At 38.9% G+C, this 26,708-nt stretch overlaps 1 protein-coding gene across 1 annotated transcript in view; it reads right to left on the bottom strand.

Annotated features, from left to right (window-relative positions):
* Positions 1–26,708, bottom strand: part of LOC311067782 (neural-cadherin) — a 117,029-nt gene that overhangs the window by 10,802 nt on the left and 79,519 nt on the right. The window contains exons 12-25 of the mRNA XM_084089857.1: positions 26,484–26,651; positions 17,327–17,576; positions 15,805–15,932; positions 15,462–15,648; positions 14,374–14,517; positions 10,384–10,667; positions 8,301–9,918; positions 7,429–7,522; positions 4,973–5,157; positions 4,185–4,420; positions 3,233–3,510; positions 2,901–3,115; positions 970–1,097; positions 520–647 (exon numbers count right to left, since the gene is read on the bottom strand). Of these exons, the coding sequence (XP_083945983.1) occupies positions 520–647; positions 970–1,097; positions 2,901–3,115; positions 3,233–3,510; positions 4,185–4,420; positions 4,973–5,157; positions 7,429–7,522; positions 8,301–9,918; positions 10,384–10,667; positions 14,374–14,517; positions 15,462–15,648; positions 15,805–15,932; positions 17,327–17,576; positions 26,484–26,651 (4,043 nt within the window). The remainder of the gene's footprint in view (positions 1–519; positions 648–969; positions 1,098–2,900; positions 3,116–3,232; positions 3,511–4,184; positions 4,421–4,972; positions 5,158–7,428; positions 7,523–8,300; positions 9,919–10,383; positions 10,668–14,373; positions 14,518–15,461; positions 15,649–15,804; positions 15,933–17,326; positions 17,577–26,483; positions 26,652–26,708) is intronic.

Genomic DNA, 26,708 nt, shown 5'->3' with positions numbered 1-26,708 from the left:
TCTGTTGTCCTGGAAAAGACACAAGCATGTAGACAAAGTTTAAAATATGAGGCCATGACACTCTGATCAAAAATTCACAAAACTTTAGTTCCTTTTCGAATGGAATTTGACTCTGCGTCAAGATGTGGATGCCATGGGATCGGTTCTGCGTGACCGGTGTCTGAAGCACGTGTGAAAACATGAAACTGACGTGAGATCAGGTGATGTAGCGTAGCAATTCCATAAAAGGGCACCTACATCCCAGAATCCCTTAGATTCTAATTGTCCAAAGGAAGCCACACAGGCATGCCAAAAGTGTGGCAACGTGACTCAATGTATCGTTCCCTTCTCAGGGAACTGGGTTACATACGTAACCTGTGACGTTTTTATTTCATGGGTTCTTTAATAAACTTGGCTTTTAACAAATTTAGCAATTATGAACCAGCATGCAAATAGTCTAAGTTGATCTTTTCACCAGGGTTTTTCCTTGAACTAATCAATATATTAAGATCAAATGTATTTATAGCAGCATGTTTTTACCTTTCACTGCCTGGTGTCTCTCCGGAGGCCTTGCACACCGACTGATCAGTCTCAGACATCTCTACTCCCAGGCCTTCCACCTCATTCACCATGGCACCAGAGCAGTAGTCCAGAATCATCTGTACAGTCTACACAAAAACACACACACATCCACACTCGAATGATTTTACTACAAGACAAAGTGTTACACAACATCTGAGTGCAAGAGAGGTCACGTTTTGTAATGGAATATTTTAGACCCAGATCCCAGATGGCGATAAAGCTCACAATATGCTTAACCCAATGAGAACCTCAGAGCTACGTGATGATCTGGACTCTCTGACAGCTTCACGTCTCAATGAAATTGAGGTGAGATTGAGAACATTATGAAGTTAAACAAAAATTCCTCTGGGAATGGCAACTGCCCAGTGTCTCATTCTGGTCATGTGCATTTTCAATCTATGCTTATACCTTGCCATCGCTGATGATGTCAAGGTGATGCCAGCGGCGGTCCATGACAGTTGCTCTAGCGGGCAGCTGGAGTGTCAGAGTCCCAGAGCCGTGATTCACACTCAGCATAGGAACTCCATTTTTCAGCTCTATTGAATGTAACAGAATAATGGAATTTCATTAGAAGACACACGGAATATTGACATGAGTATTACAGGGATGTAATGATTTTTATTCTCTCCAAATCTCTTGTGCTCACCAAGGCTGAATTTATTTAATCAAAAGGCAGTAAAAACAGCAATATTGTGAAATATTATTACAATTTGAAATAACTATTTTTCATTTTGATATATTTTAAAAAGTCATTTATCTCTGTGACGGCAAAGCTTACATTTTCAGCAGCCATTGCTTCGGTCTCCCGTGATCCTTAAGAAATCATTCTAATGTTGTAAAATACCTAATATTTTTTATGGAAACCATTGACACATTTATTTCAGAATTCATTGTTGAAAATAAAAGTTCAAAGATAGCATTTATCTGAAATAGATTTTTTTTTTGTAACAATGTAGAAATCTTTATTCTCACTTTTGATAAATTTAAGGCATCGTTGCTAAATAAAAGACTATAAAAGACAACAAAAAAAATCTTTACTGACCCCAAACTTTTGCTCAGTAGTGTATAATTACAGTAGATCACTGAAGAAGCATTTCCACTGACAGGGAAATCTGGAACCACACATTTACACCACAAAAGTGCAGTTCTGGGCCAGAAAACTTGGGTAACTCGTCTTTTTTGAGCAACGGACATGAATGACACCTCAAAAATGCAGCTTGTTACTTTTATAAGCATGATTTTTGGCCCATAAAATGGGCAGAACGATCCCATAGTTTTGACCCCAGGCTATTTAGTGCCACTAGTTGTGTAAAAATTACAAACTTTACCTTTAACAAGTTTTCAATCTCATCACAGGGAAGCATATAATGCACAGCACATGTCACAGCAAACGCATGTGACATGAAAATCTAATGCGGTTTTATGCCCCCTCAGATTAGTTTTGACCCCCAGCAGTAAAAAATGCTTATTCGTAATCAATTTGTGGTTAGTTTGAAATTGCTGTCACTGCAGTGGAGGGTTTTGGCCCCAGTTCAATAAAAACATGTACCAAACTGATGATGTAAGCTTATGCAAGGCCACGGGAGGGTCGTTTCCTGAAATCATACGACCAGTTGCATAATACAGTATTGGACAGGTGGCACAGAATCTGAATATGTGACCTTCACTGGTGACCTGGTGTCAAGATCAATGCTGACCCAAACCCCACTCTCACCACTGCTGACCACACACATTTACAAACATCTATCATCAATGGCTCACTTCAGATTGTGCTTGTTGCCATTAATCGATTTTAGTCACACAATTAATTGGTAGACGAAATTAATCTCAAGCAGTGGTAACAAGGGAATCTTAAATAATATTGGTACTATGAAGGCTGTTTTTCCATTATTGAGATTATTTTTGAATGCTTTGTTCAGTTTAAAAAAACAAAAAACATGAGATCTCATGTTTACATATGTGGTTTTAGTCTGAACAGATTTCGAGTAATTTTTTCAGTCATTCAGGTACATGATGTGTATGTTATTGTTAATGAATAAATTGTTAAAATAAATGATTTTAGTCTAGGAATTGAAATAAAGCTGAAATAAAATAAAATATAAATATTAGATGATAAAAAATGTTGGAGAAATGTTGCTCTGACAACTAAATTACTTAAAAACTGAAATAAAAATAAATTAAAGCTATCCAGAGATAATAAAAAAAACTCTTAAAATTCTAATAAAAGATCATTCAAAATAATAATAAATACTACAATAGTACATAAATAAATAACACTTTATATTCTAAACTAACACCTGTACAACAAACAGTGAAGCGTGACAATTTGCCTTACATACCCAGAGCAATAAAGTCCTCTTTTTCTCCGGACTGAGGTGTTCCTATTGGGCCATTGTAGAACAGCAGGCCATTGGCTGCCTCTGTAATGAACTCTAGAGAGATGTGGCTCTGGAAGCAAGGCCTTATGGGAGGGAACCAAGCATAGCCATTGCCGAGGAAACTGTGTTTGGTTTGCTGACATTCTGGCCCATCAAACATAGGGGGACATTTACACCTGTAACAGAGCAGTAGACCAAAATGTGAAACTGCCATGGGATTATATGATTAAACAATGTTTATTCTATCATAGTTATTAACAAGACTTGAGTGTTAGAATGCTAGACTGTTTTACCTGTAGCCTAGTTCACTATCCACACAGGTGCCTCCGTTCAGGCAAGGGTTTTGTGAGTACGAGGAGCAGTGCAGGTGAACGGCTTCTCGAGCGATGCAGCCACACTGAGCGCTCGCTTTGGCTGAGACAGACACCAAAGAGACGTTCCCATTGTTCAGTGTTTTAGGGGTGTCACTGAATGTCACCCTGCTAGAGCAGCCACCTGTCTGACCGCAGGCTGCATAGGCGCACTCGTCCACCCCCACCTGTAGAATGGACACACCCAGGGCGGACTCCAACTGAAAGAGAAGTACAAATCTTACTTGAATTCAATTACCCAATACCTAACTTTTATCTTTTGTTTCTCTTTATTCATTTTAGTTGTTTGAAAAAAAAAGAGCTTAGTCATTCTACTAAAAAAATTTTTTATAATAATAAATGTTCATCTTTGGTGACAAGTGATTTACCACAATTATTTTTTTCTTTTGTGGTTGTGCGCATTTGTTAGCATGAGTGTGTTTGTTCTGGAATGACGGGGGTCGGTCTCAAGGGCAGTCCATCACATCCCTCAGCAGCGGCTTTAAAAATGTCAGAGCAGCTTCCTGTGTAGTGCATCAACATCATCTCGGTGAGAGCATTAGCACCATGCTGGGGTGTGAAGAGTGGCCACTCTACACCTGATTTATAGACTGGTGGATGCTGCACAGAGAGCAACATGTTCTGTCTATCCCTCCATCCCTCCCTCCCAGCATCCTCGCTCGCCTCCCAGTCCCAAAGCGACAGTCCACCATCTCATACCTTACATGGAAATTAAATATTCATTGCCCCATTGCAAAGTGTGTCTCTGAGTGCAGGTGTTACACGTGTGTTAATGTGAACGGCTTCATAGACTCCATGTCTGTGCCTATGTGAAAAACACAGGAGACGTGGATTGGTGTGAAAGTGTGAGTTTTTGTGCGCTCGTCTTTGTCACCTTAGCTTTGTGCATGGACACGTAGCCGTGGAGCTTCTCCGGCTTGTAGTATGGGGAGCCATGGGCGGCAAACCACACGCTTAGGTGATGCTGAGCTGGCTGGCTGCCACTAGCCAGGCTGAAGACATCAACATTCTCCATATCAGTCTGGAAGAGCTCGGACAAGAGGCGGCGGAAACGCATGTATCGGCTCTCCTCATTGGTTGATGCTCGGAAAAACTCATTTGCAGTCAGGTCTGTGCATAACAAACACACACATACAAAGAACTTACCAACAATGTAAAACCCAAATACATTTATTAACGTGGGTTTAATATTTAGTTTTTTTTCCAAATTAAAATGTTTCCTGGAGCAAAAAATTTAGTTGCTTTGCTTAATTCGTGATTTAATTTTGCACGGACGTTTTCCACAATTTCTCTCACCCTATTTTGTAGGACTTTTTTTACCGTCCCTTTAAGATTTCGATGCAAAGGGCCTCTTTACATGTGAAATGAGTAAGAGCACTTACTCACAGGCTGCATATTGCATTATTCTCATTCATCAATATCAGCCTGCTTCACATTGTGACAGGTCTACAAAATCTTTAAAAAAAACAGCCACTTTTTCTAATGGGATACAGGGATTCAAAAGCATTTTATTGACGTATATTGATGTAACAATTGAAGAACATGCACTTTTTTTCTGCTTAGTTTATTTTACACTTGAGAAGTTACTGTAGAACTTTCAGTATGTTTACATAGCTGGTCTATATTAAGATTTCAGTTTCCTTGAAAGGAAGTGTCACTCACTGGCCAGTCTGATGGACCCAGCATTCCTCAGCGCCTCGTCCTCCAGCTCCATCACCGTGACCTCGGCCGATGAGGTGACGTCGGGCCAGCTCTTATCTGCCACCCTCACCTGCAGGCTGTAGAATCCAGCTGCTGTGCCCTCCCGGATGCTCAGCTGACCGCTGTTCTGGTTCAGGCTGAACTGCCTGTGTGGGGAAAAGGACAAGAATTAATGCATGGCTCAAGATTCAACTAGTGTGTTGATCATTTTGATTTACTACCTTTAAATATTTATTTAAAATTAAGATGTTTAGGAGAATTTCTGGTCTGTTCTTAACACAAAGCTATCTTTATGACTTTATAGGAGTTGAAATATAGTGCACAGGACATATTGACCACTGTTATGATACTTTGAGGATTTGGTGCATTTTTGTCATTTTAGAGCTTGGCAGCATTTGTCCTCCTTCACTTTATCTTAAGGAAAAGAGCAGCATTTGGGTTTGGAACAACATGAGGGTGAGAAAATGGTGTCATAATTTCCATTTTTTGGGTGAACTATCCCTTTAAGGCTTGACAAACCAGAATGAAAGTTACTGTACAGTAACTGGATATTTATTCCAAGGTTCATTTCTGGATCATCACACATGAGAGAGCAGCACCAAATGTTGTAAAGTGACTCAAGCTGTTTTATTAATGGCAGTGTGTATATCAGTGAAAGCACTTATGTCAACTCCTGTCTCCGTCTCCAGATGTGATGACCATGACAGGGACACTTCTGCTGCTCTGGATAAGAGATTCCAGGAACAGCTGGGCAGCACCAATCTCTCTTTCTTAGTATGGATATGCTTTTTCTCTGTCTAGGTCACAGTTGTGTTATCCCTGCTCTGCATTCTGAAGTGTTGTCCTGTGCATTTTTTCCCTGTTTTTTAAGCATAAACCATCACTAAATTGTGTTAGATTTATGCTTAAAAATATAATCAGCACCAAATCAGCATATTAGGATGATTTCTGGAAGACACTGAAGACTGGAGTAATGATGCTGAAAAATCAGCTTTGCATCCCAGGAATAAATTACATTTTAAAATACATTAAAATAGAAAACAGCTATTTTAAATTATAATAATATTTCACAATATTACTGTTTTACTGCATTTTGATACATGAACATGAACAGTTTTTTTTATGAACTTCTTTCAAAAACAAGCACAACCCCAAATGGTATTATAAAAGAAAAATCTTCTTAAAGCTTCTCAAATAAATGTATTTATTTTTTATTGAAAAACAAGACAAAAATACAGATTAAGAAAATATTTTTTTGCATTGCTGTCTTATGTTATCATGTTGCTGAAATTATATGTAAACTATTCAATTATAAAATCAAATGTCTTCGTGACCATATCTACTAACCCAAATTAGCATTTTCTTACAAAAACTTAACGCACAGAGCAATTTGTTTCAGGGAAACATTGAGGAAGGATTTGTGGTGCTTTTTGGTACTGTTTTGCTGAAATATATGGGAAATATATATTTTGATGATTGCAGACTTGCAATTCCATTGTCTGCTGCTCACTGCTATCTCATGGAACCAGATTTCAAACAAATGTTACATTTATTGTTGCATTTGCATCTACAGGCTTGTGTGAGTGATGAGCTTGTCTTGTAGTGTGCACTAGGAGGAAAAAGACACAAAATGAAAGTGACACATCTATTAAACAACACTGGTTTATGGCTCTTAATATGCTGTTTGCAGTGAAGCTCTGCTTGGTCTTGTAACTTCAGACATTGTGAAGCAAGGTCGCTAAACTCACAGTAGTCACTACTCAAATTAAATTCAATCATGTTCATATAACAGGAATAGAGTTCCACCTCGATGGTAACCTTCAGCTCCGGTGCCAAATTAGGTACTTAACTGTCAAGTAAGCACATGAAAAACTGCTTGGATTGAAGCTACGCTCTCGGTGCCAAGAGATGTGTCACACTAGCAAGCATCAAACTGCTAATGTATTAATGTGTTAATTATCCAAATTAATGAGAGCAGATCCGCCACAACACACCGTCAGGCACAGCTCTGGATGGAACTTGAAATAGACTGTGATTGAACTCAAGACTAAACTGATTGAGTTGGCATTGGTTGCTGGAGTGTTAGCATAATCACTTTGCTTGAAGGTGCCATTGCTGGCATGAGCCACAGAGTCTGGTTTGGACAAAGACCATCATATAGATGCAGATAATTAGAGAGAACCTCTAGCCAACGTAATCTTTCTTATCAGTTACTAGGAGAGAATCTGTGTATCACTTCGGAGTGAATTTTGAAATTAAAAAGGCGAGTGACAGGCGAGATGTCAGTAAGCTAATATGCCGTGCTCTGCGCGCTATCATCCTTTATCTTCCCTTACTTTTGTTCTTTTTTTCTTCTCCTGTAAGTGTCACTTGACACAGTAGAGTTTGAATCAAACTTCAATAGAAGATCAAAGCACCTGGGGGGTTTGCCTTCGAACTTGTAAACCTTCTCGCTCCAATCATCAAGGTCAGGGGATTGAACCTGTCCAAGTACCGTCGTGGGGAGTGTACCTGGGGAAAATACATAATGAGGTTAGAGACAAGCTACCTCCATCTAGGCTGTGTGATACCTGGGGCGATGTGCGCGTGTGTGGGTGGGTGGAGAACACATATCTTTAAAGAGATAAGCAAAAAGCAGAGCATCTCATTGGCACATATGGACCCACTTAAACAGCACAGTGGGGGGGATGCAATGCTATTAGCATGCAACATTGCCATTTCTCCAAAAGGCAAAACGAAATGCTGTAATCCTGTTAGTCATGAAATCAACATCCTTTAAAATGGCTTGTGTGTATGTGCCTCTTAAACCTGGGATTTAAGTAAATTGTTAGCATCATGCCATGTTTGAGCTACATGACAAATTCTTATTAGAAGGCCAATGCATTTCCATCAGAGAAAAATGCTAAAAATATATCAAGTAATACATTTAATATGGAATATTCTGAAGTACCCTGGAGTACCATGTAAATATCATGCTAAATTAACATTGTAACACTTACAAAACTTAAATGGCATTACCATGGTATTTTGGACTTGACCATGGTTCTACCATGGTATTTTAAACTTGTACTATGGTACTACCATGGTATTTTGGGCATGTAGCATGGCAATACAACACATTTACAATGCAGTACTATGGTATTTTTTGAAGTACCATGAAGTACCAAGTAAATATCATGCTGAATGAGTATGGTAACACTTACAAAAGTACCATGACACTACCATAGTATTTTTGGACATATTTAGCATGGTAGTATTAGCATTGTAGTATTTATTCTTTGGAACATACCCTGTAAGTTGTACACTATGAACTCGCTGTGTCCAGGTGCATGGGGATGGTCATTTTTATCTCCGATTATGACGGTAAGTGTACTGGTGGAGCTCATTGGTGGAGAGCCACTGTCAATCATCAGAATGGGGAGAAGATATCGCTTTTGCTGTTCCCGGTCAAAGCTGCGGAGAGCGGTTATCATGGCACTGCCATTCCGCAGATCAGTCAAGTTGAAATTAGTAACATCAGAGGTCAACATCAAAAGGCGGATGGAAAAAGGCCCTCCGTTGGATGACGTGTCTCTGTCAATAGCATGCAACAGAACAGATGTGTCATTCATGTGAACAACTTGTGGAGCAACAGTGTTCTCCCACACAATGGGCCGATAGGGAGCCTCAAACTCTGGTCCGTTGTCATTGACATCCTGTACGGTCACTAACACAATGGCAGAGCCGGTCAGAGCAGGGCTGCCCATGTCTGTGGCCAGGATTATAAGCCTATGTTGGGACACCTTTTCCCTGTCTAGAGAGTCAGCAACTACAACCCAACCACTCTTATCCACCAGGAATTGTTGAAAGGGGTCGGATTCTGGGGCGATGCTGTATGTAAACCTCCCATTTTGACCAGAGTCCAGATCCACGGCCGTCACCTGTGCCACGATGGTGCCCACTGGGACGTCTTCAAACATGGATCCTGCCTCATAGAACTGTGGGAAGAAGACTGGTGCGTGGTCATTGGAGTCTTCCACCTGAATGATGCAGTAAGCCAGGCTAAAGAAGTCAGCATCCTCCACTTTGACCGTCAGGTTGAATGTGCGCTCATGTGGCTTCTCAAAGTCAATCTTCTTCTTCAGTCTCACAATGCCACGGCGGTTTACCTTGTCTGTCTCGATGAAGAATTTACGGTCTTCATCTCCACCAATGATGCTGAACGTCATGACTGAATTTTCACCTTCATCCCCATCGGTGGCAGCCACTACCACTACCTCGCTGTTGATGTCCAAGTTTTCTGGCATAGAGGCCATGTAGACCCTCTGAGTGAACATTGGAGGATGGTCATTGACGTCGGAAACTATGATGGTGGCTGTTCCTGTTCCTGAAAGTCCTCCTCCATCACGAGCTTCCACCACAACGAGATATCGATCCATCACTTCCCTGTCCAAAGAGCGCAGAACAGTATAGATGGTGCCCGTGGCTGGGTTGATGGAGAAAAGGTTGAGATTGATTTCATTGCGCACATTCTGCACAATTCTATAGGTAAGGATAGCGTTCTTGCCAGCTTTTGGATCATCTAGGTCAGTGGCCCGCATCTCCATGATGGAAGTGTCTGCTGGGGAATTCTCAGGCACGTGCCCCAAAAAGCAGTTGTCCGTTGCACATAGGAAAACAGGTGCATTGTCATTGATATCCTGCACGTCGACTAGAACATCAGCAAACCCGGTAAGACCTGCCCCATTCTCATCAGTGGCAAGTACAAGGAATTGCCAGGCCGAGCGAACCTCACGATCTAAACGGCGTTGCACGAAGATCCTACCATTCATCTCATCTATGGTGAATTCGCTACCAGCTCCCTGCCCGTGTAGAGAATAGCGGACTGCACGCTGGTCTGCCTCTTGATCTGGATCTGTGGCTGAGACCTGTGAGTAGAGCAGATGGGAAAAAAGCAGGCATGCATTTAAGAATTCAACACACTAGTCACAGAACATACGAGGCAATTAAAAGTTAATAGTCACAGCAAAGGAATGCTGATAGTTCTCTCCGCCTCTTTTCCAGTATGTTTATGCAGAGTCTTTGAAGTCTATTTTTTACACTGACAGCACAGTAGACATCAATATTGAGACATGCTAGCAGAGAATGACAACCTTGGCAGGGTGTGTCAAAATATTCATTTCAAATAGGCCAACTTTTTCTTCCAAAGAACTACATGAGGACATTAATACCCATTACATATAATTTCAAAGAAACCGTAACAAAACTGAAACCAATTTGTAGCAAGACATTCACAAAATTATTTCATATTTCTGCAAAAGGCTGATTTTCCTCTCTACAACATTGCCATTTTCTTGCTACTACATGTGTCTTTGAGTGTTTTAACCCCTCACCTCTAGTACAAGGACAGGAAGCTCTGTAAGTTCCTCCATGACACTGCCGTGGAACTCACTCTGAGTGAAAAGGGGTGCCTCATCATTCTGGTTGATGACATTAATGACAACCATTGTCTGGTTTTCCCATTTTCCGTCCGACGCAACCAGCCGTAACTCGTAGCGCTGCACCTGCTCATAGTCTAGCCGCTGGGCAATGAAGATTGTGCCAACCTCTGGCTCCACATCGAACGTGCCCATGGTGTTCCCGGAGGTAATCTGGTACCGCAGTTTGGCATTGGCACCTGTTTGGGGGTGTTTGGGAAGCGTTAGCATTCTAGGAAGTGTTAAGCTTGGCTGAGCTGGATAAAAAGAGAATGTCAGCATTAATCTGTGCTCATTTGATGAGGATTACATAAAGGACAAGAAAGCTCTAATGCACACAGGCATGATATGATTGTGCTTAAATACTGAAATCAACATGCATACACATACAAAATGTCACAGACAAACTGTTTTGTACATATTTTTTACATAACATACAGACAATCATCTTTACTCAATATGTCATTAAACAAATCTCGTTAGATAATAATAATAATAATAATATATTTTTTAGAAACTCACCAAGTGCACAAAAATGACACACTTCATCTTTAAACGGCCCCTAAATTAACTTCTTTCTTTTTTTTTACAACGGCAAATGAATCAACGCTGAACTTACTTAAACTGGACATTGACTTTCTTCTAGAGTTGCTGTACAGCCAAAACTATCTTTGCTGCATTCATTTCCTGTTATCACTGTAAAGCTGATTTAAAACAATCTGGACTTAACGATGTAGATCAGTGGTTAAAAATGTATCTCAAATTAATTGATTTAAACAATCACCACAGTCTAGATTTAAGACTGAATAACGGTTGTCATGTGCTCTATGAAAACCAAATAATAATACTTATTATTAAAAATAATACAAAAATGATGCCCTTCCTTTTATATGTGTTTGAAAATGTATCTTATTTAAAACTATCACCATAGTTTATCTTTCCTACTTTCTGTTGCTCCGCAGCTTGACCCCAAACTGGCTTTATCCACCCATGGTACACTGCGGGGGGAAAAAGCTCTAGTTTCGCGCCAGCTCTATTTACCAGTCCGGATCAGATTCTATGAGACAAACACCATCTGGGCGTGATGTGTGAGGATTTCATTAGAACATGTCATGCTTATCCTGGCTACGGCCATCAAGGATGTGAAGTGTGATGTGCTGTGACGCTTGCTGAGGGGAGCTCAAGTGATTTTGCCAAAAGCAAGCTTCCTTAATGACCAGGCGGGCCATATGGCGGCCCCCCCCCACAGCACCACCACAGGCCAACCAGGTTAAACCTAACTACTGTGATCTATACGATGGTCACTGGCGATGAAAGACAGCTGAAAGTCTAGGAGACCTTGTGCTCATTCAGCTGTTGAAGAAAGTTGTGCGTGTTTTACATATTCCATCATTGAAATCAGTCTGGAGTTTAATGAACAGCTCAAAGAGGGCACTGCTAATCAGCTTTAGGAAACACTTAACAGGACCATAAAATTCCTCCTCTCCTGCAAATCAGCTCCTAATTATTCCTATTCCCCATTTTCATCCCCAGCGTAATAAGAAATATTGCATTTTAATGGCGATCTCGTTCATTGTGCCTTCCAAAGCAGGAAGGGGACAGAGGGACATCAAGGTTCGATTTGCATTTCCGTTCATGACAGTAGTGAGATATTAGCTTACGCTCTGCTCAGGACTGTCCATCCAGCCATGGCAGGTCATGTCACCCTTCACACCTCCACAGCAGCGTAGGAGTCTGATCATTAATGAGCTATCAGACACCTGCACGTCTCCATCCCGCTGCCCGTCTCCTTCACTCCAGCCTGCTTGTTGACACGGCTCCACGCCACACGTAATTTGTCATGCATATGTAACGGGTGAAGCCGTGTCGCCGTGAGAGACATTGCACTCCCGCCTGTTTGTTTATTTGACAGATGAGCTGAAGTCACTATGCCCTGATGGAAATCAGAGCGAGATCAGGTGGAAGAATCGTGCCACCGAGATGTGTGGAGGTGACAGCCTGGAATATTCTACAGGCAGAGGATGAGAAATGAGGGGGTTGGGCAGACAGGCAGGCTGCCGCGCTACGTTGGACAGATAGGTGATTTGTCCAAGCCTGTCGCGCTCAGATTAACAGGAGCAACTCTATGGCTGTCGGAGGAAACAAGCGATGGACCGAATGTTCCAACAGGAGTAACAAAATCAACAGTAGAAGTCGCTCAGTAAACCGGAATATGCAAATTTGACCGACCACTGAGAGTTTGCTAGACTAATTCATAGCTGCTCATGCATTTACGTGGTTTCAGCTGCTAAGGTGATGTTTTCAGGCAGTGCTGAGATTGTCTGAAGGATAGGCAGCTCTCTAAAGACATAAATAAAACATTTATTAAACAGCCAAGTTTCATTTCAGAGGTCAAACAATGCATAGCATTAAGGTAAAGTACGCTGTCAGCAATGCTCGTACACATGCTAATTTTGGCATCTTACATTACAGGAACAAAAAAATAAATAAAAAAATACAGACCATTTTCTGTAAAATGGTTTAATGGTGATAGTTACATCATTGCAAAGTGTGTGTGCTACTGAAATAAACATGAACTCCCTGCAGTTTCAGCTTGCCCTTGAGGGGTTCAGCATACTTTGGTAACAATACTAAAGGATGCTGCTGTGCGGAGCGGTTAGGACAACAAAAGTGCATGGTGTTCCTTTCTCTGCCTCTCTGTGTTATCTTAAAGAGATAGTTTGTCAAAAAATTGGAAATTCTGTCAGTATTTACTCATCTTCATGTTGTTGTGAACCAGGGTTATTATAGTTAACTAAAACTAAAACTATTTAAAAAATTGTTGCTTGAAGAAAAAAGTTAACTGAAATAAAATCTTTTTTTTTTCAGCTAGTTGCCAAGGAAATTTTTTCTCATTTTCATTTAGTTTAACTTGATTTATTAAAATAATTAAAACTGAAATAAAAAATAATAAAAACTATATAGAGCTTAAAAAAAACCAAATGACTAAAAGGTAAAATGGAAAATACAAAAATAAAAACTAATTAAAAACTATAATAGAATCTCAATGACACTAAAATAACAGTGTTGTGAACCTGTATCAAACAGTGCATCAATTTAAATTAAGCAAATAACATTTTTTTTTTTTTTACTTTTCCTCACACAAACTTTAAAAGTCAACTTTAAAAGTTATGGAATAAAATGGACCAGTATTATGGCACTATCATCTTCTGTGTTACACACAATAAAAAAAGAAAGTTATACAAATGACATGTACAAATGTAGTTTGACTAACAGATAATCAATGAATGAATCTGTGCAGCTTGTTTAATACACTTGTTTTTTCCCCACATTTAATCTCTGGTTAAGCCACCTAGTAAAGCCTCTCGGGAATTTTGTCAAAAATGTACCATTACACACTCCTTTTTTCATTTTAGCATATTTCATATATTAGGCAGAGCTGCCTATTTCGTTCCATTTAAAATCTCAATGGTTATTTGCCAGGGCCCTCAGATGTCACACAGCTCATGTAAATTTCGACGCAAAATCTTTCACACGAGAGTTTACTTCTATCATTAAAGAAGGCCTGCTACTTATTTATTTCTTTTTCTTGTAGACAACAAAGAAAAACAAATCAAAGAGACAAACATCAAATGGGCTGCTGAAATTGTTACTCCCACATTCACCACAGAGATTTGCTAACAAGCTCAGCACAAAAAGAACGAATTTTCCACCTAGATTTATTTCGCTCAATTTCTTTTTGCAACCCCTCCTCTTCCATCTCTGTCAAAAATATCAGTGGGCTGTCAGAAAGAAGTCAATGCACAAACAAACAAAACTAAAACAACAAAAACCACAAACTAAAGACAAGTGACAGGACCACCTGAATAAGATATTTGACATGCCTACATACAACAAAAAAATTACCTTCATCTTCATCGTTAGCTGTAACGGTAATGACCACGAACCCCACTTCCTTGTCTTCCTCCACGCTGATCTCATATACAGGCTGAGAGAAAGCTGGAGCATTGTCATTTACATCTGTGACAAAAACCCTCACGTAGGCTGTGTCTACAGGGTAAAAGAGGTGTGTATTACTTTCAGATCACGTCAATACATCAAATATCTCAAGACAAAAGCTCTTCTTTAATTAATTAATAATTCATTTATAAATCAAACAAGATGGGCCAACAGAAAAAACAACAAAGTCATTGGCATAAATTGTATAATGAAATTTAATTATTAAAATTCAAGTGAATGTGAATATGTGTATATATTATACATTTACATGACCGTTCAAAAGTTGCGGTTAGTATGATTTTTTTATGTTCACCAAGGCTGCATTTATTTGATCAAAACTACTAAACAGTAATATTGTAAAATGTTTGTATAATTTAAAATAGCTGTTTTAAAATGTAATTTATTCCTGTGATTTTTTGTGAATTTTCAGCATCCAGAAATCATTGTAATGTGCTATTTCTTATTATTATCAATGTTGAACATTTTTGTGCCGCTTAATGTTGTTGTGGAAACAGGAAGCAATTTTTTTCAGGATTCTTTGAAGAGTAGAAATTTCAAAAGAACAGCATTTATTTGATTATATATCTTTTTATGTAACAATGTAAAAGCATTTACTGTCCCTTTTGATCAGTTTAATGCATTCTTGCTATTTCTTAAATACATTTTTTATTTGTATTTATTATAATATTTGCAAGAACACAGACTCTATAGAAAGTGTTAATAAAAAATATTGAAAAATATAAAAAATATTAAAAACTTGTAGTAATGATTTATTCTATAAATTGTATTAAACATCCTAATCACTGTTTAATATTAAAACTGAGGTCTAATTATATTATACGTGGCCTAAATTACACACAAATCCCTGGGTTGGCATTAGTTCTTCATTAGGCGTGACTCATTGAAGTCTTAATGAATGGAGTTCATTCTGGAGGCTGGTGAAGGGGGAAACAGAGTGACCGAGGGGTTAAGAAGACATGGTTGATGGATCACACCTGTGTTGGGTTGGCCCTGCTGACCGGGTCGGGCCGACTCGGAGCTGTCCTGAGACTGGACCTCGATCAAGTAGGAGCCTTTCTGCTCACGGTCAAAGGTGGCCCGGGTGTGGATGATGCCTGTGTAGGAATTAATGCTGAAGAACTGCGAGTCGCCACTTTGATCCTTCAGAATGATGTAGTTAATCTAGGTAGGAAAGAGTGTCAAACGAGATTAAAAGAGAACTATGCATCAAATAATTTAAGAATCACATACAGTATTAGACAAATATTAAGTCATGTGATCTGTTAGTTCTAGAGTTTTAGAAAGAACCAAGAAGGATCATACTCAGAAGATTCTCACCATGCCATGAAGACCAGAGTCCAAGTCAGAGGCTGAGACCTGAGCCACTGACGTGCCAATCTCTGCACCCTCTGGAACCGTTGCCTCATACGTGGATGACATGAAGAAGGGAACGTTGTCGTTCACATCTAGAAGAAAAAACAATGAGAGCAATCAGTTACAAATGAAACACTACTGAAACAAATCTTCCAATGGATTCATATGGACATGATAGATTAGAGGTAAACATTAATAAATACAGTGGCTCCAAAAAGTATTTAATGTGAGGTTTTAATGTGTGGATTCAAATAATGCAGGTTTATTGTCTGGATTCTTTGCTCTTAGTGGATTACAGCTCCTCTGAACTAGTTGTTCCGTGGGCTTTTTGTCTCCTTTTCCCTCTGTTTCAATCTCCATTTGCCTCTTAATTAATGCTGATGTGGTCTCAAGTGTTGTGCTTTGATGCCAAAGCTCTTCACTGTTCCTATTACACACACACACACACACACCGTCACTCTGCGCCCCCCACCCGCCGCCTGTCATGCACTCATCAGCACACTAGATTTCCACATACACTCAATGACAGAAGAGAACACTTTTTGTGTACAAATGCACAGCACAGGCTAAATGAGCTATGAAGAAAGGGAAGAAAAAAAACATTAGCGTCAGCGCCTCAAACACAATCAGTGGATCAGATCAGACACTGCTGTGCTTCTGAGAAACCGCGCTGGCATGAAATGCTGATTGCTAAACTACCGCAAATGTGTTTACCTCTCCGAGGGCACACAGGCAGCGTGGAACCAGTTGTCGAGGCGTATTTGTAGCGTGCTAGTGAGAGGTGTCAACATGGACTATTATCATTGTGTCAGATTTTTACATTTTTGTTCTCCTTTCTTTTTGTCTTGCACAAAGGAAGAAGTACCATGGTGTTACCATGATTTTTAGACATGGAACCATGGTGATACATTTATAATGTTACAAAAGATTTATAATTCAGATAAATGCGGTGCTTTTGAACTTTCTATTCATCAAAGAATCAAACAAAATGCATTGCAGTTTCCATAAAAATATTAGGCAAATTTTTTAACATTGATAATAATAATAAGAAATGTTTTTGAGCACCAAATCAGCATATTCGAATGATTTCTGAAGGATCATGAGTAAAGATACTGAAAATTCAGCTTTGCCATAATAAATTACATTTATTTCATGATAAATATATCAAAATAGAAAACAGTTCAAGTTGTAATGAAATTTCATAATATTACTATTTTTTACTGTATTTTTTATTAAATAAATGCAGTCTTGGTGAGTATAAGAGACAAAAACTAAAAAATAATTTGCATGGCAATGTATATACATTCTGAAAAGCATCCATAAATCAGTTTAAAATAATCTAAAATAATAATAAAATAAACAAATAAATACATAATTAAAATGTATAAAAAATAAAAAAAAAACACTGACCCCAAATTTGCAGCACTTATATTCATGCTTAAATATAATGCAGCTGTAATTTCCAGAAGATCAGGGTATCGCTCACCTGTGATGTTGACATAGACAGTGGTGAAGGAAGCTAGCGGTACGGCCGCCACGTTCTGCACACGCACTCGGAGCGTAAAGAAACGCGTGGTCTCATAGTCCAGATTCTCTGCCACCAAGATAGAAGCAGAACCGTCCCTCCGGTTAGGCTTGATGTAGAAGCGCACAGGCATGTTGGTTTCGGGAACCTGACCTTCCTCCAGGTTATAAGTCACCCTGGGGTCACCAAGAGGGGACGTTGCCTTGATGGTCTGTTGGGAGGGGAAAATGAGCTTGAGGTGGGTGATATAAAATTAAACATGGCCTGCATGGTGAAATATTATGTTATGAAAAGGGCATTGGAAAATGTGTCTGTTACATCTGAAACTTTTGATGTGCATTACCAATATGGGTTTGTGTGTGCTTGGATGTGCTATAATACTTTAAACACATATTCATGTAAGATGTAAACACCTATTCCTAAAGCTCAAACAAGATAATTAGCATAATTTGTGAGAAGGCATTTGAAATCAGCAGAATTGTCGGGCAAGCACCCATTGACTGAAGTGTGTGAATACATTAGACACGCTTCATCTATAATCCATTCAATTGCTTATTGAACTAATATTGACAGTTTTGGAGTAAATTTCTGCAGTAGTAGTTTCCAAAAGTCCTCCTCACAGAGCTATGTGTATATCATATTTAATTACAAAACCAATGATTACACATATCCTCTTAAGAAAGAATACACTTTAGTGAGTGGAAATAAACAGAAGAATATTCAGCCATCACATAAACACCAATCAATGACAACATAAACAGAAATGCTAAACTGTAGCATTCTTAGCTAAGCTACTCATGATTTATAGTTAGGAGGATTCATAGTTAGTACATAGTATTTCTCTGGCTCAAAAACAATGAGGTATTTAAATCTCGATGAAGGTGACAGCAATAAACATGACAAAGAGATTAATTTACTTTCAGATACTAATATACTTAATAAACTACAAAATAACAGTGATGAAAAACTTTTCATATTTTCATAGTTTTACTATAAAAAGTACTGTAGATTGTTACTGTAGATTGTAGTTATTGTCACTGCTGAAAAATGCAGTTGAATAAGGAGTATTGCTACTTTTACTTGGCTGTTAAACTGTAGACATGGATACTTTTTATTGTTCTCATGGCATGTGCTGTGCAACAATCCTAGAAATGTAATGCCACAACATGAAAGTCAAAGCCATTGTTTAATTAGTGTTCAGACACTTGGATGACACTTGACATTAGTGTTCAGTACTTGGATACAAGACATATAGCCGGTTTTGGCTTGGAAAATCCAATATTACAGCTGGAACTTGTCTGCGAGGGGAGCTCAAAGTCTTTTAGATGACTAAAACACATTTAACCCAAAACACCATCAACCAAATGACACCGTAAAGCAAACAAAACATTCCGATGACAATACGGCCAATGGCACAGCAAAGCCAACAGTCAAAACTCAAAGAGAAAGACCGAAACCATTTATGGTCATCCAGAGTGAGGAACACTTGGCATCTAGCGCAGGTTATAAAACTTAGTCGACAGAGGAAAAAGGGCGAAAAGGTAGAGCAAAATAAAAGTGGATGGAGAGAGAGAGAGATGTTATAGAGGGAGAACTCTGTGTGTCAGAGAACATGGGTCCAGTCAGCCATTAAATCAACCCTGGCCATGATTTTGAGAGCATCCGCCCACTGCAACACAGAAAACAAGTACCTTAAAAGCTCTGTGGCTTTTGCTTTCTGCTTTTAAGTGTTGGCTTTGCCATTCGGTACGCGTCTCCCAACAGAAATGACCTATTCAGTGAACTTATTTGCAGTCACTTTGACAGAGCTCTACTAACTTCTCTGACCAATACTTCTCTCACAGTTCCAGTGCATCTCAATACTGATGCAGATCTCAGAATGTGTGTGTTTAAGTAGTAACTGTTTTTGAGAAAATTTCATTAAGATTTGTCATGGTCTATTCTATCCGTCCAACAATATAATACAACTGTAAAGGCAAAACAAATATTTATTGTGGTAACACTTTTAAGGTGACGTAGTTATATGTTACTACATGTAATTACTATAGTAATAACAGTAAATTATGCATAATTACAAGTAACTAACCCTAAACCAAACCCTAACCCTAACTCTATAGTAAGTACATGTAGTTAATTAATATTACTTAGTACTCATCTGAGGAAGTACAATGTAACTATGTCACCTAAAAATTAAGAGTAACCTTTATTGTTATTCAAATGAATTACATTAATAAGAATTTGGGAGGAACCATTTCAAAATTACCATGAACATATTTGTTTTATTATGCCATTACTTTCATGACTATTTTCCACCCAAACAATGATGATTATTTTTGATTAACAGTTTGCTATTGGAAATTAAGAGAAGGGTTCATGCATGAAAATATCACAATGTAAAACAAAACCTTAAAATAGGCCGCATTTTCTTAATGTTTCACTGTGAAATATTATTTTATATAGTATTTATTTTGATTTACACAACAAATTTAATAATTTAATTGTAAAATGAACATGATAAAATAGTGTAAAATGGCATTTGTACATAAAGAACTTGTGGGGCCTGAAACATTAAAGTGGTTACTCGCACACTCTTAGCACACCTCAAAAAAGCCCTCAGAAGTTACCTAGACAGGTGCTCCTGTCCAATGGGACATCTTGCATTTACTTCAAAGCTTCAGGTTCAACTAATTCATCATGTAGTTGACATTCTTATCCAAAGTGACTTACAGTGCGGTTTCTACAGGGACAATACACCAGGAGTAATCCAAGGTTAAGTGTTTTGATCAAGAGTACAATGGTGATATTTCACAGATCAACTGTTGTGGGATTTAAACCTACAGCCTTTCATTTACCAGCCCACCAGCCCATTCTTTTGGTTAACCACTCGTGGGATTAAACTATTCATGCTACCAAAAGTTCCTCTATTGAACTAAACAGAAATTTGGTCAACTTTCAAATCCCAACCTGTCTAATCTTCCCTCCAAGTGTTTATTAGCGGACGTCTCTCAGGCTTGATGAGAACGGCATTCTCATTATCCATACACACGAACAAGGCCCTTTAAATTACATCCTCAAGGTTGCAATTACTGCTTTTGAAAATGTGTTAATTAGCATTCCTTGAGATAATACCACAATGAGCTGACTGATATTTAAATTTTTAATTAGTTAGACAGAGAGACAGATAGACAGATGAAGGAGAAAAGCGAGGGGGGAGGAAGCGAGAGCGAGAAATGAATAGGAGCACTCGACGCACAACAAGGCTACTCAGTGTTGCTAATGAATGCATTATACTGTTTAACAAGCATAATTTGTATTTAGAGTTCTGAGGATGAATTAGCATGAAGGCTCCCAATGCACAGAACAGATTTGAACAGCCAGTTGCTACAGTTATTCTACATCAGGGAGTTCATGCTGTATTCAGAGGGTTGAAGAGAAAGAGAGCTCGACTGTAATTGTGGTAAAGCACTTTGTTTTTCAAGTCATATTACGGGTAACACCTCGGTGTTAGAGTTCGGGTGCGGTGTGGGCGTTAAAGGGAGGGAAATAGAGACACGAAAATTAGGTTATTTGTCCAATTGCCAAGGTGCGTTCCATTAACAAAGTCAGTGATTGGATCTGAATACTTGTGCAACCTGTGTTTTGAAACCCCTCGACTGCAATTATAATCAAAAGAAGTTTGGAGGGGTGATGAAGTAGTTTGAAAATAGAGTGGTAGAATATGATATTGAAACTCAACGGAGAGCAGGAAGGTAGGTGATAAAAAGCTCTAAGTAACAACACTTATCTGGTTTTCTGACTGAAGAGACACTGAAGGTGACCTCCAGGTACATCCTCCATTAGCAGAGCTATGTGAGTGGGCAGGGATGCACAGATCTGCTCTGACACACACTGCCCCAAGGACCATCACCTTCATGTACACACGGTGGCGAGCTTAGTGCTAACACACACACACACACATATCCAGACATGAAGAAATGCAACTTCAAACACTAAAGCTGAGACTACAGATAAAAGAAATACAGATTATATGATTCATGCCCTTCTGAATTTCCACACTAGTCAAGGCTGATTAGGCTAGATAGTGCTGGTTTGGGACTGGTTTAGCTTGTTGATCAGCCATGCAAAATGACATATACATTTATTAATTTAGCAGATGCTTTTATACAAAAACACAGTTGATGGGACCCATTGACTTCCATAGTATTTTATATTATATTTTGTTCGCTTCTGTCATACTCATTTTGCGATCTAGCTAGTTTTCAGTCAGCTGATGAAATGGTGAGGTTGCATGACGTCTTTCTATGAAAGAGTGTGTAGGGCGGGTTTTAGGGTAGCATTGCGGGGCTACTGGAAGTGGAAACACAACTTAATTTTGGGCTCGGTGCTTGAGGTCCGAGGTTATTTGCCCCACCCGGCATGTTGTTAGCCCTGGCTTGCACTGGCCCGACAGTGGAAAATCAGCTAATGTTGCCTATCAACTGTTTGGTTACCAATATTCTTCAGAATATCTTCTTATGTGTTCAGCAGAAGAAAGAAATTCATACAGGTTTGGAACAACTTGAGGGTGAGTAAATTATGACAGAAAAACTTCATTTTTGGGTGAACCATCCCATCTTAAAGAGGCAACAATGCAAGAAAGTGGTATCAGTATAAAGTTTCCAACATTGTCTAGAATAGTACAAGCTAGAACACATTGGGATTTAGAAGTAGTGAAAGCATAAGAAATTTTTTCTTTTTATAAATGAAAGAGAAGATGAATTCTATAAATGAAGAGTCAGCAGGATGTAGTTATGTGCTCACGGAAGAGATGAGTTTTCAGCTGTTTTTTGAATATGGATTCGGCTGTATGTATAGACTAATGAAGAATCCTCCACCAGCAAGGAACAGTGAATGAGAAGGTTCTGTAAAGTGATTTTGTGCCAATCTGTGATGGAACCATGAGGCACTATTCGCTCACCAATTGCAGGCTTCTGGGTGGAAAATGTAGCTAGTCAGAGGTTTAGCTAGTAATTTAGCATAGTTAAACTTGTTGAGCAAAGAAATCTTCCTGGTTATATTAGTTAAAGGAATAGTGCACTCAAGAATAAACTCAGGCCATTTTTATCTGTTACCATTTGTTATCTTGTCCGTGTTACAGTGTAATAATAATTAATTACATGTACTTACTATAGGGTTATGGTTAGGATTAGGGTGTGGTTTAGGGTTAGTAGCATGTAATTATGCACAATTTATAGTAATTACTATAGTAACTACATAGTTAACTTGCAACAAGGACACTAAATTAAAGTGTTACCTCTATGCACAAATGCAACGATTAAATCTGACGGTTAAACTATTTCTTTTGAACACCAGAATAAAACATCCAAAACATATTCTAGTGACCATGCTAGGTTTTTTTTAATCAGGGTAGCCCTTTACACCAACACTAAATACTTATATAAAAGACCAAAACTAAAACTGAGAAACTCTTGGCCCTGAATTTGCAGCAGGTACAAACAAAGCCATAAATGGAAAGATGGCAGAACAAAAGATAATCTGAGAGCTGTGGTCTCATGTCCTGTATTAAACAAAGCAAAACTAGAAATAACAGCAAAAAAGGACTGAAAGAGACAAAGAGTAGCTGGTGAGATCCAGTGCAAAGGGCTGTTCAAAAAAACGTATCTGGATGATAAGATGGGTAATGGCACTGCCAACAAAATGAGAACAGCCTGAGGTGCCATGAAATTAGCAATAATTAGAAATCATCTCATTATACAGCTATGGCATCAGAAAGAAAAAGCTGATCAGAGATGCCTTACAGTGGCTCTTATTCGGTGCCCATTAAAAAGTACACTTCAATGCGGTCACATTATATTGTGTCCTAGAAAGTGACAGTTTTACTTAAAACAAGCCCTACTACATATAATCTAATCATTTATACTACAGTATATAGAGGTCAGAGTTGCAAATATTTAGAGCCAAGCCATGAAAGTAGTACCGGTTAGAATGCCATTAGTATAAGTGAGGAGAGTTCCATAGGAGATGATTAGAGAGGTAAAGAAACATCTGTACTAAAATATGTAACATGCAGCGTGTGGAAGACCGATATTAATTTTCTTAGACAGTGATGTTAACAGAAGCCCTCAGAGGAGAGCGGGCTGTCATGAGATTAATGCAGTTAACTGAGCTTCACGCTGCTAGTAAAGTCCCGGCCAATTAGAAACTACTTTGCAACATGACGTTTAAGCTCTATCTATCTATCTATCTATCTATCTATCTATCTATCTATCTATCTATCTATCTATCTATCCATATATCTCTCTGTCTGTCCGTCGGGCTGTCTATCAACAATATTTCTCTTGACTTGGCTGGCCATCTTGGAGTACATTCTGGGATTGCCTTATCCACAAATAATACATGAATTATTTCCCTAGAATTTGGACAAGTTATCTTATAACGCAACATATTTTTGCAGCTTTATGTGGAAGTGCTGTTTAAAATGCTGTCTAGGTAGCCAACTCAGTAGGTTTTGGAACATAACTTCTATGAGTGTGTCTATGTATTTCCCCTTCAGTGCAAGCCCTGTAGCTCTTAACAAACAGGTTAACAAAAATGACTAGCGAAGCAGTCCGCTCACTAAAACCCATGCCGATGCAACCACCCTTTGCAAGCCAGCGGGGATAAAAGGTATTTTAAGATCAAACATCCCACCTAAGCCTATTTTACATCCTGTGGCAACGTGAAGAGGAGAACATCCCCGTCACAGTTTGAGCCACTGAGGACTGCTAAGACAGATGCGGAGGTTCATACAGATTGCAGAATAGCTGGCAGCAGCCAGAGGAAGCCGCTGATGTCAGGGAAACAGTGACTCCAGCAGAACTCCTCCTGGCGCTCTTCACTGATAAATCTGCTGTATGTGAGGAAAACAGACTCAGTGGACTGGCCTTTTTGCCCCTTTTGAATGAATTAGAATGGAATGTCAAGACAAGCAGTCTGCTTGAGTTTGCTGGACAGATGAGGTTGTTTGTGGATGCTGATCTCTCTGTGGGTACAAGCTCCCAGACGAATGTAAAATGTGACAGCGAATGAAACGGGCTGAAATAGCAAACAAGATGAAGGCTGGATAAGATGTGACAAGCCTCAGCGGTAAGAAAGTTACAACACTCTACCTCTGCTTATCAACAGCACAACCAAAGCAAAAAGCAATGTGAGTGAAAACCACTCTTCTGTTAAAAACAACAACAGTGAATGTGAAAACCTAGTGAACTGCATTTGAAGACATCATAGAAGTGGACCTGACGCAAAGGCTGTTACAAAAAGTAGGTATCTTAATTATGATGGCTTCTTAAATATCTAATTTTCTTTTTGTGGAGAAGACAATCCCAGAATGCACTATGACAAGCTCAGTGAAAATGAATGCAACATGGCAGATGAAGTGAGAGATTTTAATTATAATTCATTCAATACTCAGAAGTATTGATAAACATATAAATAGAATATAAAAAGAACAGACCCAAAATTGTCCATTTATGCTTATTGTGTCAATTCTCTAGCTTCGTCTGTAATAAAATAAATTAGGTTGTGCGCAGAGTGCACTGTATGCATGACACACATGAGTTGCTGCTACTGTATGTAGAGCATTCCAAGTGGTTACGTCAACAGGGCAAAGAAAAAACAATAAATATATCCAGAAAAAAATTATATCATGGTTTCCAGAAAAATATTAAGCAGAAGAACTGTTTTCAGCATTGATAATAATAAGAAATGTTTCTTGAGCACCAAATCAGGATATTTGAATGATTTCTGAAGGATCATGTGACACTGAAGACTGGAGTAATAATGCAGAAAATTCAGCTTTACCATCACAGGAATAAATTATATATAATAAATTAAATCAGTTATTTTAAAATGTAATCATATTTTTACAGTATTAATATTTTAACTGTATTTTTGAATATCTTACCGACCCCAAACATTTAAATAGTAGTGTATACAGTTATACTCTATATTAATTTATACAATGGTCTGTCTGAATAATTGATTCTGATTGGCTGGAAGGTGTGCAATAAAACCATTTAATTCACAGGTAGTTTCCAGGTCAGTTTAATCACCGTTCTAGATTAATGCGCTGCTTTCATTGAAGACATCATTCGAACACAGAGATCGGAGATTGCGATGCGCACACACAGAGGATTCAGGAGCACAGAAACCTGTTGCCAGCAATGCCCTATGACTTTGATCGATAAAATAGCTTCACTCCTGAATTGCTACATTTGATTTATCAGCAACAATAATGCTGTTTTTGAAGTTTATAAAACCCGTGGCTTCACTATTAGTAGACACTGCACAGACACAGGTAATTCACACACGCATCTTTCATCTCTCTCTCTATAATTCAAATAAAAGTAATCTTACCGCAGTACTTTATCTCTGTGTCTGATTTCAAAGAGGCAGAATGCTAGATCTAATGAGCCATAACTGAAGAAAAAAAACATAATTTTAACTCTTCCGGTCAATTTTTACACTGCAAACATCCATAACATCTTTAACCTGTCAATTTTGGCAAATGACCATGGTATAAGTGTGATAATCCACTGCTAGCTGTGCATCAAACGATTTGAATGCACCTACGCTTTGCGTCGGGTGGTTCTTTGCCTCCACGTTGTGCATTAAAATCGATTATTGCACAGCTAGCTGTGGATTCCCCCTTACTTAACAGTTAGGTCCAGCCGCACAATTTGATTAGCTGAAAAGTTTTAATTATGCAATTTAGTAGTTGTACTTTGTGTTTGCCATATTTGATGATGTTTTATTAACAAAGTTTAGGAGGAGCACGTTCAGATAATCAACCCAATGAGCACGAGAGGATATACTGTATATATAGCCAACTTACCTTTGTCCCAGAACAGAACAACACCTCCACCACCCCAACTCCTTACTCTCAATTATTTCCATCCCAGCCAGGGATGGGGGGAGTACTCCGAATTCGGGCAAAATTCCGAGCTCAGAGCCCTCCCCTCGGACAGCACGCCAAATATGCATACTCTTTACTATATCTGATTATATGTAAGTGCGGACTCATGAAACACTCTTTTAAAAAGCAGAGAGGAACTTGTGGTTGAGTATATGAATGTCTCACCACTATTTTGCTGTCGCGTGGAGTGTTCTCCGGGATTGTGACCCAATATTCCGCCTGTTCCCACTGTGGGGGCTGGTTGTGTACATTGGTGATGATAACAGTGAGGTCGACCGAGCTGCTCCGACTCCCTCCGTCTGTAGCGATGATCTGCTGGCTGATCCGTGATGTCTGTCAGGATGAGAGACAGCTGATATAATACAGCCTAGGGGCTTTCAACATACACAG

The sequence above is a fragment of the Abramis brama genome (assembly GCF_963993115.1).
Source record: "Abramis brama genome assembly, chromosome: 17".
NCBI classification, from domain to species: Eukaryota; Metazoa; Chordata; class Actinopteri; order Cypriniformes; family Leuciscidae; genus Abramis; species Abramis brama.
Note: the sequence above shows the minus strand (reverse complement) of the source record. Positions and strands in the feature narration are given on the sequence as shown.